General features: G+C 49.0%; 1 protein-coding gene across 1 annotated transcript in view; it reads right to left on the bottom strand.

The window, feature by feature from the left end:
- Positions 1–10,385: 10,385 nt before the first annotated feature.
- POU2AF2 (POU class 2 homeobox associating factor 2) overlaps positions 10,386–15,765 on the bottom strand; it is a gene marked incomplete at its 5' end in the record, with an annotated part of 35,554 nt that continues 30,174 nt past the window's right edge. Inside the window, 2 exon segments of the mRNA XM_075548754.1 lie at positions 10,386–10,787; positions 13,362–13,660. Coding sequence (XP_075404869.1) covers positions 10,386–10,787; positions 13,362–13,660 — 701 coding nt within the window.

Genomic DNA, 15,765 nt, shown 5'->3' with positions numbered 1-15,765 from the left:
TGAGGCCAGTGGCCCCCTCAGGGTGAAGTTCCCTCTCTGTCTCCCTCTGAAGCCAATCCTGCCTTTTTTTTTTTTTGACTACAGGAAAGAATGCTGGGAAGTGATCACAAGCTCTCCTCCTGACTCATTTTAACTGAGAGATCAGGGATCGGTGATCACAACTTCTCCCTTTGGAGTGAGCATTTGGGGGGCGGGGGGGTCTCTTGGTCCTAGCCTGAACCCTCACAGGCTTGGGCTTGTGTTGTGTCTTCACCAGCCACTCACTGGGCAGCCTTCCTGTGGCTTAGAAGCTGGAGAAGACAGGCATGGTCCAGAAAGGGAGGGAGAGGAAGGGCAACTTCCCTCATAGCCCCGCTTCTAGGGAAGGAGTTCCAGGAGACAGAGGGAGAAGGGGTGCAAATAGGCCCAGCTTTTCCCAGCATGCCAGGCCAGGCGACAGGTGATGGGCCTCTGAGTTCTCTGCAGCACAAAGGTATAGTTAGCCTCAGAAAGCCATCTCAAAGCCCCCCACTGTGTGGGGCAGGGAGGAATGTTGAAGATGATGATGAAATGGGGCTCTCTGAGAGCAGAGTCTGTGCTGGGCAGGAGACACTCCCGCTGTGTCCTTGCGGGAGAGGGTCAGGGATAGGGAGACTGAGGGGGCAGCTGGCAGTAGAGGCCAGGATGGAGTGTGGACTTCCCAAGCCAACTGCATTCTGTCAACCTCTGAAGCCGCCTGCACCTGCATCCTGGATCTCCCTGGTGGAAGACAGTGCTGAAGACCAGATCTTAGGAGAGGGATGGATGCAGGGAATGGAGAGAGCCCATAATCCCTCTCATCCCCGCCTGGCCTGGGCACTCCTCACCCTGAAGGACCAGGGAGCAAAGTAGCATCTGAATCTGCCCACTGAGGCCCAGCCTGGAACGGGGGATGGCCTCTGGTCTTGTCCCTTCGCTGCCTTTTCTCTCCTGCCCTCTTTTTCGCTTTACTCTGATTTCTCTGGATGTGGTGTGTCCTCTCCGTCTTCTTCCATGGAGCTTTGTATTTGTAGTTGGCACTGACTTGGTACTCTGCAGGCAGCCAGGCTAGCAGAGAGATGAGTTCTCCATAAACCATGGCATCTGTGGGGACAGCGAAGAACTCTGGTCCTTTGCCCCCCAGAAGTCCTTGCCTGAGCCTCATGGCTCAGGCAGAGGCCCTTGTTTCAGGGGTGGACAGTCACTTGGTGGGCACTGGTGCTGACCAACAGCTTTAGACAACTGGGCCTCTCCAGGCCAGAGTCCTGCTTTGAGGAGGAAATCCCTTCAGGAAGTTTTGGTCTCTGCTGTTTGATCATTCCATACCCGTAGCTCCTGTGTGGAAGAACCATACACCAAACTTAAGGGGGGTGGGGAGGGGGTAAAGGAGACTTTTTTCTAGCTCAATCCCATCAGACCACCATGAATAGGTGTTTGTGTGATGAAGATGGATTAACAAGATTTGCACTAAGACATACCCCGCCCCCGCCCCAGGTATCCACCAGACTGGATAAGCCTTATAGACAGCCTTTAAAAGCTTTGGTTGATGGGGTGCTTGCTATCTATCAGGCACGTTTATCAGACAATGCCTCCATCTCAAAATGAGGAAAGGGGTGTGAGGAGGTAGGCAGCATGCCTAAAATGATGGAGCACATAGGCAGCAGAATTGGGATTAAAACATTGATAAACCGGCCTCCAAAGCCCTTGTTCTCCACCACCGATGGGGTCTGCCTGCTTGGCCGTTTTCTGACAAAGGCTGCCAAACCCTTTTCAATACATAATAACAAATCCCCTATTCATGCACGGGGTCAAAAAATAAAGCAGGACAACCCCCCCCAAAAAAAAACAACCTCAAAAAACCAAAACAACCAACTGAGTCAATTTTGACTAGAGCTTCTGAGGCTGTAAATCTTATCATGGTCAAGGCTTCCTCCTCTTTCTCAGAAGGAGCAGTTGATGGTTCTGAACCAGGGGCCCTCAAACTATGGCCCGCGGGCCACATGCCGCCTACCGAGGGCATTTATCTGGCCTGCTGGGTGTGTTTTTCCGCCGCTGCCTGTCCTGCTTAGCAGCTGACTTGTCCAGTGTGCATAGGAATTTGTTCATAATTTTTTTAAAACTACAGTCTGGCCCTCCAACGATCAGAAGGACAGTGAACTGTCCCCTGTTTCAAAAGTTTGAGGACCCCTCTCTGAACTTGCTGGTGGGTTTGACTGCATGGCAATCCAATGCTTACTAAACTTCCTAAACGAATGCATGTAGATGTATGGGTGGCACTGCATTTTTTATGCTAGTTCCTCTTTTTCTGATTTATTCGATTTATTCAACATTTATGCTGTTGGGTTTCCTAAAGTTCATCTAATGACTCACCCATGAGCTATGAGGTGTATCAGCAATTCAGCCGTAGAGAATCCACCGGCCGTGTAAGAGACCTGGATTCAGTCCCAAGCCAGTGTACTTCATGTGCAGAGACCACTCAACTGGCAGTGGAGGTGAACATGTGGTTAGGATCCTGGGCAGGGTTCAGAAGAGCCGCTAAATTAAAACAGACTAGGAAGAAAGACCTGACTGTCGACTTTTCAAAATCAGCCAATGGAAACTGTGGATCACAATGGTTCCATCTGCAACAGATCCTGGGGTGTGTGTGTGCTAGACTGGATGGTGTTCTGGTCCGTGACTTGAGGGCTTCTTTGAGTTAGAGGCTGGCAGCAGCTAACCACCACAATGACTTATTACTAGCCTGGGAAAGCATTCCCTGTAAGATATGTAAGCATACTTCTTAATGTTGTGCACATGACGTATTTTCGGGATGCTGTTTGAAGCCACCAGCCCCTCGATGGGAGAACTATTAGGCTTTCTAGTCTTGTGACCATCTCAGAAACCCACAGAGGCAGTTCTACCGTGCCTTGTAGGGCTGCTATGAGTTGGCACAGACGTGATGGCAGTGATGTTGAGTGGGTGGCAGACTAGGCAGCACCCTGATAACATTGTTCTGTAAGGGCAGCGAATGCCAGAAAGTCGGAGAGAAGGCTGGCCAAGGTGAGTGGGAGGCTAATTATGCTAATTACATTGGATGCCCCTGACACAGGGAACTCTTCCTTCTTGTCAGCAGCAAGGGTGTCTGACATGATGACCGGATCGTCTCTTGGGGATAGTCATAAAAGACTGGGGGGAAAAACCCCAGAAAGCCATTGTGGAGTTTCAACGGGCTCAACGTGCTGGGGAATATAACAGAATCTGGGGGTTCACATGCTAGGAGGGGTCTCACTGCAACGAGCTGGCTGGTGGTGGTCCGCTTTGGGTTCACTGTTTGGGCTGAGCACTTGGGCCACAGTAGATGTCCATTGTATCAGTGGGCACTCCCGATTGGATGCTGTAACCCCAATGATCAATCGAGCCAAATCCCAGTTAGGTATTTACTGAGCACCTGATGTGGTGTCGAGCACAAAGGATAAAGAGATCAATCGGCTATAGTTTTTCCAGCAGCGCTCTGTGAGCAACATGGAATACCTCTCCTCCTGCATGCAGACGTCTGCTTTTCCATTCTGGGTGTGCTGGGTCCCCTCATGTGTTCAGCATAGACATGAGCATCTCGAGTCTGGCCCAGTGCCAAGTCCCTGCAGACCCCAACCCTTCTCTCTCTGAAGCTAACACATCTCACAGCTTCTGGACCCTCCTCGCCACCGAGTGGAGAAGCCCTTGGGTTTGTGACTGACCCTCTTCTTAAAGCCAGTCAGCGCCTAGGATGATCCACACGGGATGCTTTTCTTGGTTAAGGTCTAACCAGGATACTGAGACTTTAGTGCTGTCCTCTGTGCGTAAACGACGCTGCAGGGTGTTAGGTTTCTCCTCCAGATTCAGAAAGCACGGGACTTTATTGTCTATAGACATAGACAGTCAAGACGCATGCACGTTCAATGGGAGGGAAAGGTGTAGCGTTTTCCCTCTAAATTTGACTACCAGCTCCAACTTCTTTACTGATGCAAAGTACTTTCATCATCTTGATTTGAGACACTGTTACCAAACGACGTGGTAAATATCAAGTTCCAAAACTTGAATACCTGGAGGAAACAAGGGCATATTAGGCCTTAGAGTGAACGTTTGGTTCTTATGGAAATGACCGGGAAGCCTATTAAATGAAGGTTATTGAATAATGTGCGACCAATAAGTCTCTACCGGTGAGATATATTCAAAGTTTTAACTTTTCTTCATGATGCTTCCATGGGGACAGCATTTAATCATTTATCATTTAAATAAGGAAACAGCACCGCACACCGCTATCAAAGGACATCTTTCACTTAAAAATTATTTAAGACATAAAGCCACCTGTGATGAAAACCTGTGACTACATGTCCAGGGCTAAGAAATAGAACATCACTTCAGCTCGAGTGATCTTTACTTAGGATTAACTTTTCAAGCACTGAAGCGTTTGGAGCACTCCGCTAAAGACATTCGGCTAGGGGAAAGCTTGGAAGGGAAATCGGCCCATTTTCCTAATATTTAAAAATCATTCTTAGTATTTGTTTTTTCTTCATTTTTTTCTTCTCATTTTATAACTTGTGAAATTCTTTACTTTTCTTTTGACATTACAATATCTTACAGTATATAACAAATTTAGGGGGTTATGGTTTATTAGGGATTATAGTTAGCAGATACTGCTGTATGAGAGACTAAAACATAGCCTGTTGTCATCATTTATAAATAACCCAGGAAGATTTTACAGTCTTGGACACTCACAGGGGCTGTTCTACCCTGTCCTACAGGTCCACTGAGTCAGAACTGACTCGATGGCAGTGAGTTCTTTTTTTTATATGTTTAGTGGAAGATTTTATTATTATTAGTCCCACTTTTGAGGATTCTAGACCCTGATCTATATGGCATATCTATTTTAATCACACCAGGGATAGTGCTAAATATAAATATAAATAATATTTATTCAGAAGACCCCTTAGCAAAATTCATATGTGTGTTTTTTTTAATTCATACTGTTGAAACCTGCCCACCATAGGTGACTGCCCTGGATGAGTCCCAGCTGACATCCTTTCAGTGAAGAGCACTTAACCATTGTGCCACCAGGGCTGGTTAACATCTGGCTCTAGAGAAGTACAGAACCATATAAAGGCCCAACTCACTGACATCCAGTCATTGCTGACTCACTCTGTGGCTTTCCAAGACTAATGGTTTACGGGAGTAGAAAGCCCAGTCTTTCTCCTGTGGAGCTGATGGTGGTTTTGAACTGCCGACCATTTGGATCTCAGTCCAATTTGCAATTACTTTATGTTTTCGTTAAAGAGAGTCCTCAAGGGAAGGAGTTATGAATGGTTCACTGTGTCGCCAGTACCTGGTTTTGAGCCCAGCACTTTAAAGATGCTCAGTCAATCTTGATCAAATCTTTATCAGACCACTCAGATGAATCATAATTAAGACCTTGATTCAGAGGGTGACAAGTCTCTGAGATCAGTTTGTGCAAACTCTTTAGTCATTTGTACTTCTTAGCTTTTGTCTCTGGGTATTCTGACAACAGGTGGACAGTGACTTGCATTAGGGATATTTGTCAAATGTCTAAATAACTGATTCCTGAAGGTTAGATGCAGCACCTATATGCAATATATTGCTAAGTTGTCGTTAGGGGCCACCGAGTCCGTTCAGACACAGTGACCTTCTGCATGACAAAACAACACCACCACTCAGTGATCCGTTTGCTGTTCTGTGGTGACTTGCATGGCGCTGTGAGGCTGGACGCCGTGCCACTGGTATTTCAAACGCCAGGAGGGCCACCCTTAGTGGACGGGTTTCAACAGAGCCTCCAGACTCAGACAGACTAGGAAGAGGGAAGACATGATCCTTCTGGTAGGCATTTGCTGGAACTGAGATAATGCAGTATGATTAAACCGTGGGTTTCCTTTGTTATTTTGTTTTTTTAACACGTGACTGATGTTTTTATTCCAAATGGATACTTGTAACTATTAAGAAATGAACCACCACGAAAGATTTCTGTGTGTGTGTGTGTGTGTGTGTGTACACACACATAGGACAGATAGAGGGAGAAGAGGGGAGAGGGAGAGAAGGTCTGTGTAAGGTTATTAATTTCTTTCCCTTTGTGGAACTTCTTTATAAAGGTCTTTAGTTTTCTTGCTCTACCACAACAACACCATTGTATTGTATTATTTAGCTGAGCCGCGGAGAGTCATCCTGAAGGTTGAAGCGTTCCTTCCATAAAGGCGGCAGGGCTGTGGTTTTCTTCTCTCCTTCGCGGGGGTTGAATAGCATTGGGAGGGAAGCATGCACCCTTCCAGCCGCGTGCTAGGCTGTCCGTTTACAGGGCTCTCCTGACCAGGATCGGTAGGACAGCCGTGCATGGGCAAATTTCCTTTTCCGTTTTTTTTTTTTAACTTTTGACATTCTCATTTGGTCAGTTTTCTAAATCTCTGCTTATTTTTCACCTGGAACACATCCCGTGCCCTGGCAGGAACTGACAAAGGTGGGCTTGTGAACCGCTCTGCATCTTCCCTGGCTCTCCCAGGGAGGGGAGTCAAAGTGTAGCAAGTTTAGGGATGGGGAATCTCAGTGGAGTTGTTGTTGCCAGTCAGTGTGTTGTTATGAAAAGAGACCAGCGAGTGAAAGAGAATGAGGCCTGGAGTGAGGAAAAGAGGCCCTTGGGGGAGGCCCATGGTTGACACACTTGGCCGCTAAGGGGGAGGTATGTGTTTACCTGCCGTTCTGAACACGGCCATTGAAACCCCGATGAACACAGTTCTTCTCAGACACAGGTGAGGCTGACAGCCAGTGGGGGAGTGAGCGATGTCCTAGGAAAACATGCATTCCCAGGTCTGTAACTTTGCAGCTTGCGTCGAACCCAGTGAACATACATGTCTCATAGAATCCTCTTTGTATGCTAAATCTTCATTCTGAAATTTTTCAGCTGCCATTTGGAATTGGACTGCTAACCGCCAGGCCAGCGGTTCAAAACCACCAGCCACTCCGTGAGAGACAGATGAAGCGTTCTACTTCTGTGCAGTTACTGTCTTGGAAACCTGCCGGGGGTTGACCTACCCTATCCCACCGTGTCCCTATGAGCTGGAATGGACTGCAGGCACAGAGGAGCTGGTTTTTGTTGGCAGACTCCCTGCCCTTGTAGATAACTGAAACGTATCTAACAGCGCATCTCCTTTCTTACGTAAGTTAATTTGCAAAACACACAGAAGACCATACGTAGAGCTCCCTCACTAAATCCATGGAGCACCCCACAGGTGTTCAAGAGCCAAGTTGCTCAGGTATGTGTCCATGGTGTCCGAGAGCCATCGCGCCCTCCGGCGGCCGCGAGGAGATAGCAGGATGCAGGAGTGGCCGACCTCAGAGAAGCGAGCATGCCTGCCATTTAGCGTTACCATCCCACCAACAGGAAAGCTCTTGACGGGACCCGCCATTCTGATGCATACAATCGCTGCGGTGTTGGGTGCACCTTGGCAGCACACGGTGAGTCGTGGATGGCTATGGCGATTCACACGTACACAGTTGAGACCCCTGGACCCAGACACGGGCCCGGACCTCGTAATCTTTCATTAGATACGACGGCCCCCAGGGGTTGGTGGGAGCGGAGCGAGAACTGCAGCCAGTCGAGCAGGGAGAGGGACACCCAGCAGCCAAGGAGCACACAATCATTCCTCAGTCTCTCCTTATGGCCGAGGCAGAGAAAGGCCTGTGTGTCCAGCATTTCTGCTGGCCTTGCATGCATTTGAAGTTTTCTTAGAAAGTACCCAAAACCCTGGAGAAGAGGAATATTAATGATTTTCTTTTACCCAAACCCACACTCAGGGCCAACCAATCGATTCTGACTCAAAATACCCCAAGAGGTCAGGGTAGAACTACCCTCTGAGGGTTCCAAGACTGGAACTCATCTTTACAGGAGTGGAAAGCTCCGTCTTTCTCCCCCAGAGTGGCTGCTGGTTTCAAACTGCTGACCTTGTGGGTTAGCAGCACGAGTATCCACCACACCAACAAGATTCCATATTTGCTTTTAAATGTGAATTAAATTCATTACTTGAATTTCTGGACTCCTACCGAGCTGGCATAAAGTTTTCACTGGTCCTTTTTTTTTTCTTTTCTTTTTTTCCCTTAAAGAAGGTGAACACCATGTCCTTCTTCCTAGTCTGTCTCAGTCTGGAAGCTCCACTGAAATGTATCCACCATGGGAGATTCTGATGGGTTTTGAAACACCACTGGCCAAGCTTCCAGCGTCACAGTAACATGTAAGCCACCACAGTGCGACAAACCGACAGCGGAGTCACGGACCAATAATAACATCATGATAAATGGAGACGGTGTTGAAGTTACCAAGAATCTCATGTTACTGGGCTCCATCATTGACACTATGTAAGCAGCCATCAAGAAAGCAGACAATGAATTGCATGGGGCTAATCTGCTGCAAAAGACCTCTTTGATGTACTCCAAAACAAAAACGTCTGTCACTTTGAGGACCAAAGTGTACCTGGCCCAAGCCATGGTATTTTCAATTGGCTCGTGGGCATGAGCACGTGGGGCAGTGAATAAAGAAGCCTGCAGACGAATGGACAGGCCGAATGACGGCGTTGATGAATACGGACGCACCCATGGACGGCGGGAGAAGAACCGGACCTGTTTTCAAGAAGCATCGCCAGAAAGCTCCTTGGAGGCAAAGATGGCTGGACTCTGTCTCACATCCTTTGGACATGTTCTCAGGAGGGACTTGTCCCTGGAGAAGGACATCACGCATGGGAAGTAAAGGGTCAGTGAAAGAGAGGAAGGCCCTCAAGGAGATAGACTGACCTGGTAGCTGTAACAATGAGCTCAAAACAGAGCCAAAGGACCAGGCAGGGTTTCGCTCCCTTGAGGATAAAGACCCAATGAGTCAGAAACCATTCCATCACCACCGGGCTGGGACAGAGTGCATGCGATGGCAACAAAGACTGTGCTGAGAAGGAGAGTGTCATGGGTGTGTGTGGTGAATCCGGTGCAGGAGAGCTTTGTGCTCTCAGGAGACGGAGGAAGAGAATTAGTGAGGAGGGAGCAGAGGGGCTCAGAAAGCCAAAAAGCTAGAAAGGAAGCCAGTAGGAAGACAGGAAGGGTGCAGGTGTAACCTGCACACCTGGACATTCCTTGATGGGACTTGCTGTGCGAACTTAGTTTTTCAAAGGAACCATCCTAGGAAAACCTGCACAATATAGACGTTTCAAAGGTATGCCTCCCCATTTATGCATAGTGAGAGTCCCTGCGTGGGACCCATGTTAAAAGTAATGCCTTCAGTGACTAGCCCAAAGGTTGATGGTTCAAACTTACCCAGAAGCTCCTGGGAATATTGACCTAGTCATCTGCTTTCAACAGGTTATGACCTTGAAAACCCTAGTGGGCAGTGCCGTGCCACACACTCAAGGTCATCTGAGTCAGAATCTCCTTGACTACACACCCTTGAACCTATGACAGTCAAGAGATTCTGCATGCTTATGCTATGACCTGCTGCTTTGTCCTCCAAAGCCCCGGTTCTTTCCTGTTTCTTATCAGTAGTCTGTCCCTGTGCTCTATAGTATTTCTTTAAAATACATGTCGTCCTCTTTGATTCCAAAATGCCAATTTTATTCTTCTGCTCAGATCACTGATCACCCACGCCATCAAAGAGACAATGTCCACACGTTGAAGGCTGTCATGGATCAGAGAGAGATCTTGTCGTTACTCTTTGGGGCTTGGATTACTTTGGAGAGATCCTGGCAGAGTTGAGCTGGTGTGCTTAGGAAGCCGTGGCCTCGTGACTTTGTTCTGTTTGAGTGACGAGACGGCATATCCCCATGAGACTGCATCTTGTCCCTCGGCCATCAAAAGGAGGGAAGTACAAAGTCACATGGTATAAAATGAGCTTCGTTGTATGTGCCCCTGTTAGCTTGATAGCCTGTACACTCTCTTCACTAAAGAACACACATATTTTATAACTCAGAAAAATCAAGCAGGAACATTGTCATGGATCATGATCTCCATGTACATTTTAATGCAATTTTAGGAAAATAATATCAGTGCAAAAAAAAAACCAAACCCAAAACAAAGTCCCAAACCAACCAAAAATGATACCCGGAGGCTAACAGAAGATTCAGTAATGGGCTACTAAAGTTTCAGCAGGGCATCATGGTTTGATGCCTTCTAGAATGGGGCCCAAGGTATTTACTCAATATTCGGTGAACTTCAAAGTTGCTGCTGGTGGAGGCAAGGTTAGACGTGCACACCCTCACTTGCTCACAATAGGTGTCAGTGTGGCTTATCGTGAAAACTCAGTTCTTAGTGCATCAGCACGCATCCCTTCACCTTCCTGCTGAAGCAGGACTGGACCCCAGGGAGACAGGGTAGGAGTCCTGTCATCCAGCGCCTCAGTAGGCTCGGCGGCACTCGTACGACCCCCACACCATGCCCCCGTCTTCCTTTGTCCATGCAGCAGCGTCGGCAAGGGAAGGAACATCCGTCCCCTCATCTGCAGAGAGTGGCATCACCTTGGGTGCGAGGTCATTTGCCATGGTCATGAAAGGGGTGAATGGGTAGGAGGGTGTGGTGGGGTACCCGGGTGTGTGGTGCAGCTCCTCCAGCCCATGCAGAGAGTAAGGCTGAGCCCCAGTCAGGGTGGTCCCCCAGCTTGAGCTCCTGTGCTGGGGGGTGCTCCCGGCCTCAAGCTGTGACAGGCAACCGGCACTGGGCAGCAAGGTCTGCAGGGTGTCTGTGGGCATGGGGTCTGGCTGGCTGAGACCATCGGGCACCGTCTGCTCCCATGAGTCCCTCTGGAGAGAATGGAAAGGACCGGGGTTATTCAAATGTGAGACTCTGATATGGAAAGACCCCTCCCCAGTGCTGGTTGCTAAGAGATTGCAGCTCCTAGAGTAGGTAGCGTTCCTGACGTCTTGCTGCTGCCTAAAGCCAAGTTCCTTCTGGGCTTTGACCCAAGCAGTGAGATTTTAGTTCCCTTCCTCCTCTAGGGTGATACTTCCAGGAGTGAGAAGCGGCTCGATGGCCGTGAGCTGGAGCCATAGATGTATACGAGGAGCCCTGACGGCAGAGTGCTTACGCCTTGGGCTGCAATTCACAAGGCCCACAGTTCAAAGCCACCAGCCTGTCCATGGGAGCAAGAAGGGCTTTCTACTCTTGCAAGCAGTTCCAGCCTAGGAAACTCACAGGGGCAGTTCCAGCCTAGGAAACTCACAGGGGCAGTTCCAGCCTAGGAAACTCACAGGGGCAGTTCCAGCCTAGGAAACTCACAGGGGCAGTTCCAGCCTAGGAAACTCACAGGGGCAGTTCCAGCCTGTCCTATAGAATCGGGACAGACTAGATGGCAGTGAGTGCTATATATGTACATACATACATACATGTTTTAATGTATAGAGAACCTAATAATCCCTGGTAGTGCAAAGGATTAAGTGGAAGGCTGGTCACTGGAATCCACCTAGAGGCTCCTGGGAATAAAAGCCATTGTAAATCAGCCCTGGGAATACCCTGTGGAGCATTCTATTCTACGCACACTGCGCCGCCACGAGTCAGAATTCCCTGGATGACAGCTCGCTTGTTGCTGATACGATTCCTCTCTAAGAAAACAGCATTGAATCAGTGAAGTGCTGATAGGAGATTAATAAAATGACAATGTCCCGTCTTGTACTTTTTTATGAGGCTCACAGTGATCTGGGCCTTACAATGCATTGCCACCACAGGGAAGGTGAGCTCCAGGCTTACTCGTCAGAGAAGTAGGTCTCCAACGACCTAGTAAGCATCTGTATCTAAGTAGGTCAGAAAGGCTGACCTGGACACAGTGAGAAAAAGAGGGCGGCTTTGAAAATTTCTACATGTCGTGACAGTGTGAGTCCGACAAGAAAGGGGCTGGAAAGGTCTGGGTGTGATTCACGGCTGGGCCACTTACCACCTTCTGATATTTGGGCACTTCACTGTACTCTGAACTAAGTGAATGAAGGTGTCTGCTGTCCTGGGCACAGAGCCCAACCCACACCAAACGCACTGCCACCAAGGTGATTCCAACTCAGAGTGACCCTCTACCATAAACCAAACTCACTGCCATCACGTCAGAGCTGACTCATCGCAACTCCCTGTGGGCTTCGAGACTGTTCTGTTTACAGGTGTCGAAAGTCCAGTCTTGCTCCTGTGGAGCTGCTGGTGGTTTTGAACTGGTGGCCATGCGGTTCGCAGCCCAACATGCAACCACTACACCACCAGGCTCCTACAGGACAGGGTAAAAGTGCCCTGTGGGTTTGGGAGACTGTAACCCTTTATGGGAGTGGAAAGCCTCCTCTTTCTCTCACAGAGCAGCGGCTCGTGGTGGGTTTGACTTGATGTTGGAGTTGGCAGTTCAATGCCCACGCAGTCCACTATGCCACCAGGGCACCTTGGCATGGACTCTGTACTCAATAGTGTTAATTGTTACTCTGTGCCTAAAGTTTCATACTTAGAGATTGATTCTCTTGTGGCCAAAGACTTTACAGTCCTCGGCCTTGTTGCAGATTTTTATGAACTAACCTCTCTGGAGGTGCATAGGGTAGAAATATTGTGAGGAACAGGGTGGCAGGTAAAGTCTGATTTTTTTTTTTTTTGGTCTGGGGGTAAGGCGTCAGAAGGCCCACCCTGGGAGATTACCACTTAGACATGTCTGAGTTGTTTCTTCAATATGCCAACCAACCTCACTGTCATGGAGTCGATTCTGACTCATAGCAACTCTGTAAGACAGGGAAGAACTGCCCCTGTGAGTTTCTGAAACTGTATCTCTGAGGGAGTGGAAAGCCTCATCTTTCTCTCACAGAGCAGCTAGTGCATTTAAACTACTGACCTTGTGACCTAGTCACCAAGGGCTCCTTCCTTATACCCTGGGGCAGGGGGTGGGGGTGGGGAATGGCCCAGAAACATCTGTTAAACCAGTAGAGGATTCTCAAAAGGGGTGTACATCCTGACTTCACAACTAGGTATACCCTCTTGGTGTTAAGATCAGTCTATCAAGGTTGAGACTCCTCTCCTGGCGCCACTGGATGGGGCAGGGTGTGACAACGCAGGCTCCCTCTCTGGTTGTGGGAGATCATTCAACGAGGCCATGGTTGCTATCTGCTGTAGAAACTCACTGCCACAAGTAGATGCTGACTCATCATGAACCTATAGGATAGGATTGCACTGTCCCTGTGGGTTTCCCACACTGTTACTCTTTATGGGAGTAGAAAGCCTCGTCTTTCCCCAGCGGAGCGGCTGGTGGCTTCGAACTGCTGACCTCTCTATCGGTTAGCAGCTCCTGAGCTGAGGGGCCCTTGAAGACGACTCCCTGCCGTGTGGACTCGGGAGGGGGCGGGGGGTTGCTATTGGGGGCTCACCAAGACGAAGTGTGCTGGGTCGCCGGGGAAGGGCGGCGGCAGCAGCGGCGGCAGGGGCGAGGCGCTGAACGCGGGGCCCGCGCTGGGCGGCAGGGCGGCGGGCCGGTAGTCGCCGCAGGGCTCCTGGAAGTAGGGCTCCAGGAGGCCCGGGAAGCTCTGGCCCGTGGAGGCCTCGCAGGAGAAGGGCTTGGCCACGCTGGAGGGGTAGGCGTCGTTTGAAAACGGCTTCGTGTTATGGAAGTCTGAGTCGGATAAGAAAGGCCGTCTGACTCCGTAGTAACCTGACAGGACTGGCGAACCTGTAATGAGCCAAAAACCACACAAAACCCCGAATGAGCAGAAAAGCATCTCTCATCGTTGCTGCCAGTGGTGCGTGCACCCGGGGAAAGGGCTTGCTTCTGGAAGGCACGTGTCTTGCTTCGCATAAAGTATTTGTGCATTAACTCGTTGAACTACCCTGCCAACGAGTTCCTATAATTCAAGTCGACTGCCTTTGGCGACGCATTCACTCCTGTCACCCACCAACGGGTCTCGGGGCAATGCCAACTGATTTGGGCCAAGCAACGTGCTGGGAAGGGGCTGGATTCCAGAGAGAACGAAGAGGCATGTTTCCTTCCGCTGGGTGAAACGTCGATTTTACGGCATCCGTGTGTGCAATAGATCTATATAGGGTCTCGTACAACCAGCTTCTTCCGGGCTGCAGAACATTCCAGAAGCCTTGTTGCTGATTAGCTAAAGAGCTACCTAGAACCTGGTCTCCGCTCAAAGGCAAGCTGCACTTGTCTTTTACGTCTTGCACGCTGACCTTTATCTTTGGGTTTTGCACCTCTGGATTCAGGGCTCGCTTTGGGGAGAGCGCTCCTGGCCCGTCCAGTTAAGAGAGCTGCAGGAACAAGCCCTCTGGTTTCTCCAAAAAGTTTGGAAGCGTCTTGTGTTATTTGCTGCCCTCTTGCGGCCACACTGGGGAAAAGATGAGTTAGGCTCAGAAAGGCACAGGGGCTCTGCTACCTTGTCCTTCTGTGAGTGGGAAGTGATGCGATGGCAGGGAGGTGTATTTTTGGTTGGTGGCCACACTGCATCCCGCACCCAGCTCTCCAGGGCACTGCACGTTGAGGAAGAGTGCACTTGGTTTTGAAAGCGTCCCTTGAAAATGGAATGAAGCTGAAGCCAAGAGGTAATTACGGCCACTGAGTGCAGTAGGTCAAAAAGAGAAGACTCGTGTTTGCCAAACACTCTCTGACCTTGTCGTTTGGCTCCAGCAGGAGACACATGGTCGTTAATAACGTGGACTCCGTATTCCAACTAATTCCAACTAATGTCTGGTGTGTTCTGAGTAGCCTCCCTAAGACCACACAGGGCTGAGCTTGGGGAAGTTCAAAGTGCTTGTCTTCTTGATACTCCCTCTGGCCACAGGGCTACCCTAGGATTAGTCCCTGCCCACCCTTGTTTGGGAGAGAAGAGGGTCCCATCCCTGGTTATCATGACACCTTTCCCTGGTCATCATGACCGCGTCATCCACAACTCAACATGCCCAGGATTCTGGCCTCACCACACAATGTAGCAATTTATATTCAATCCGCTAAGCTTTTGTGTCAGTCAGACTATCACATTTCCAATTTAGAACCCCCTCTCAGGGGAAAAAATAATGGAAAAGTGGGTAAAAACTCGAGGGGAGGCATGCTTTACATTTTTAGTCAACCCATTGGCATAGTATTGTGCTCAAAACAACATTTCCATGATGTATATGCATTTGTATATGGGAGAAGTCAAAGTTCTCCATGGAAATTTATAACACAGTTTTCCCCATGCCATGATCTCTCAACTGCTCATCTGCTCCTGTCTTTGAATATTGCAGTTAGAGTTTTCATCGTAAGCAGATCAGGGTCAGTCAAAAAATATTGCTTTGAGCGTTCCAGTTCACATATTCATGAGTTTATTCTAAGGGAAACGTGTTTAAGCATGTCTCCATAATCCGATGAGGACTGCAGCAGGCGAGTTCTCTCAGAAGTACACTTGTCTTAGTCTTGTTAAAGCCAGACCAAACTCACTGCCAGCCAATCTGTTCACAACCATATGACAGGGTAGAACTGTCCCTGTTGGGTTTTCGAGACTAACTCTTTACAGGAGTAGAAAACCTCATCTTTTCTCCCTTGGAGCGACTGGTGGTTTTGAAGTGCTGACCAAATGCACAACCACTTCACCACCAGGGTTCCGTTAATCTTGTTAGAATGCCTTTCCTCTAGCTCTTTGGTGCTTCCTTCCCTCCACTATCATGACCTCAGTTCTACCTTACAAATCAGATTAGACCAGAGCATGTACACTGCTACAGAGAAGAGCCCGCAACACAGGGAATCCAGGATAGATAAACCCCTCAGGGCCAACAAGGTGAGTAGAGATACCAGGA

The sequence above is a fragment of the Tenrec ecaudatus genome, chromosome 4 (assembly GCF_050624435.1).
Source record: "Tenrec ecaudatus isolate mTenEca1 chromosome 4, mTenEca1.hap1, whole genome shotgun sequence".
Classification (NCBI taxonomy): domain Eukaryota; kingdom Metazoa; phylum Chordata; class Mammalia; order Afrosoricida; family Tenrecidae; genus Tenrec; species Tenrec ecaudatus.
The sequence above is the reverse complement of the archived record's forward strand: the minus strand, read 5'-3'. Positions and strand labels throughout refer to the sequence as shown.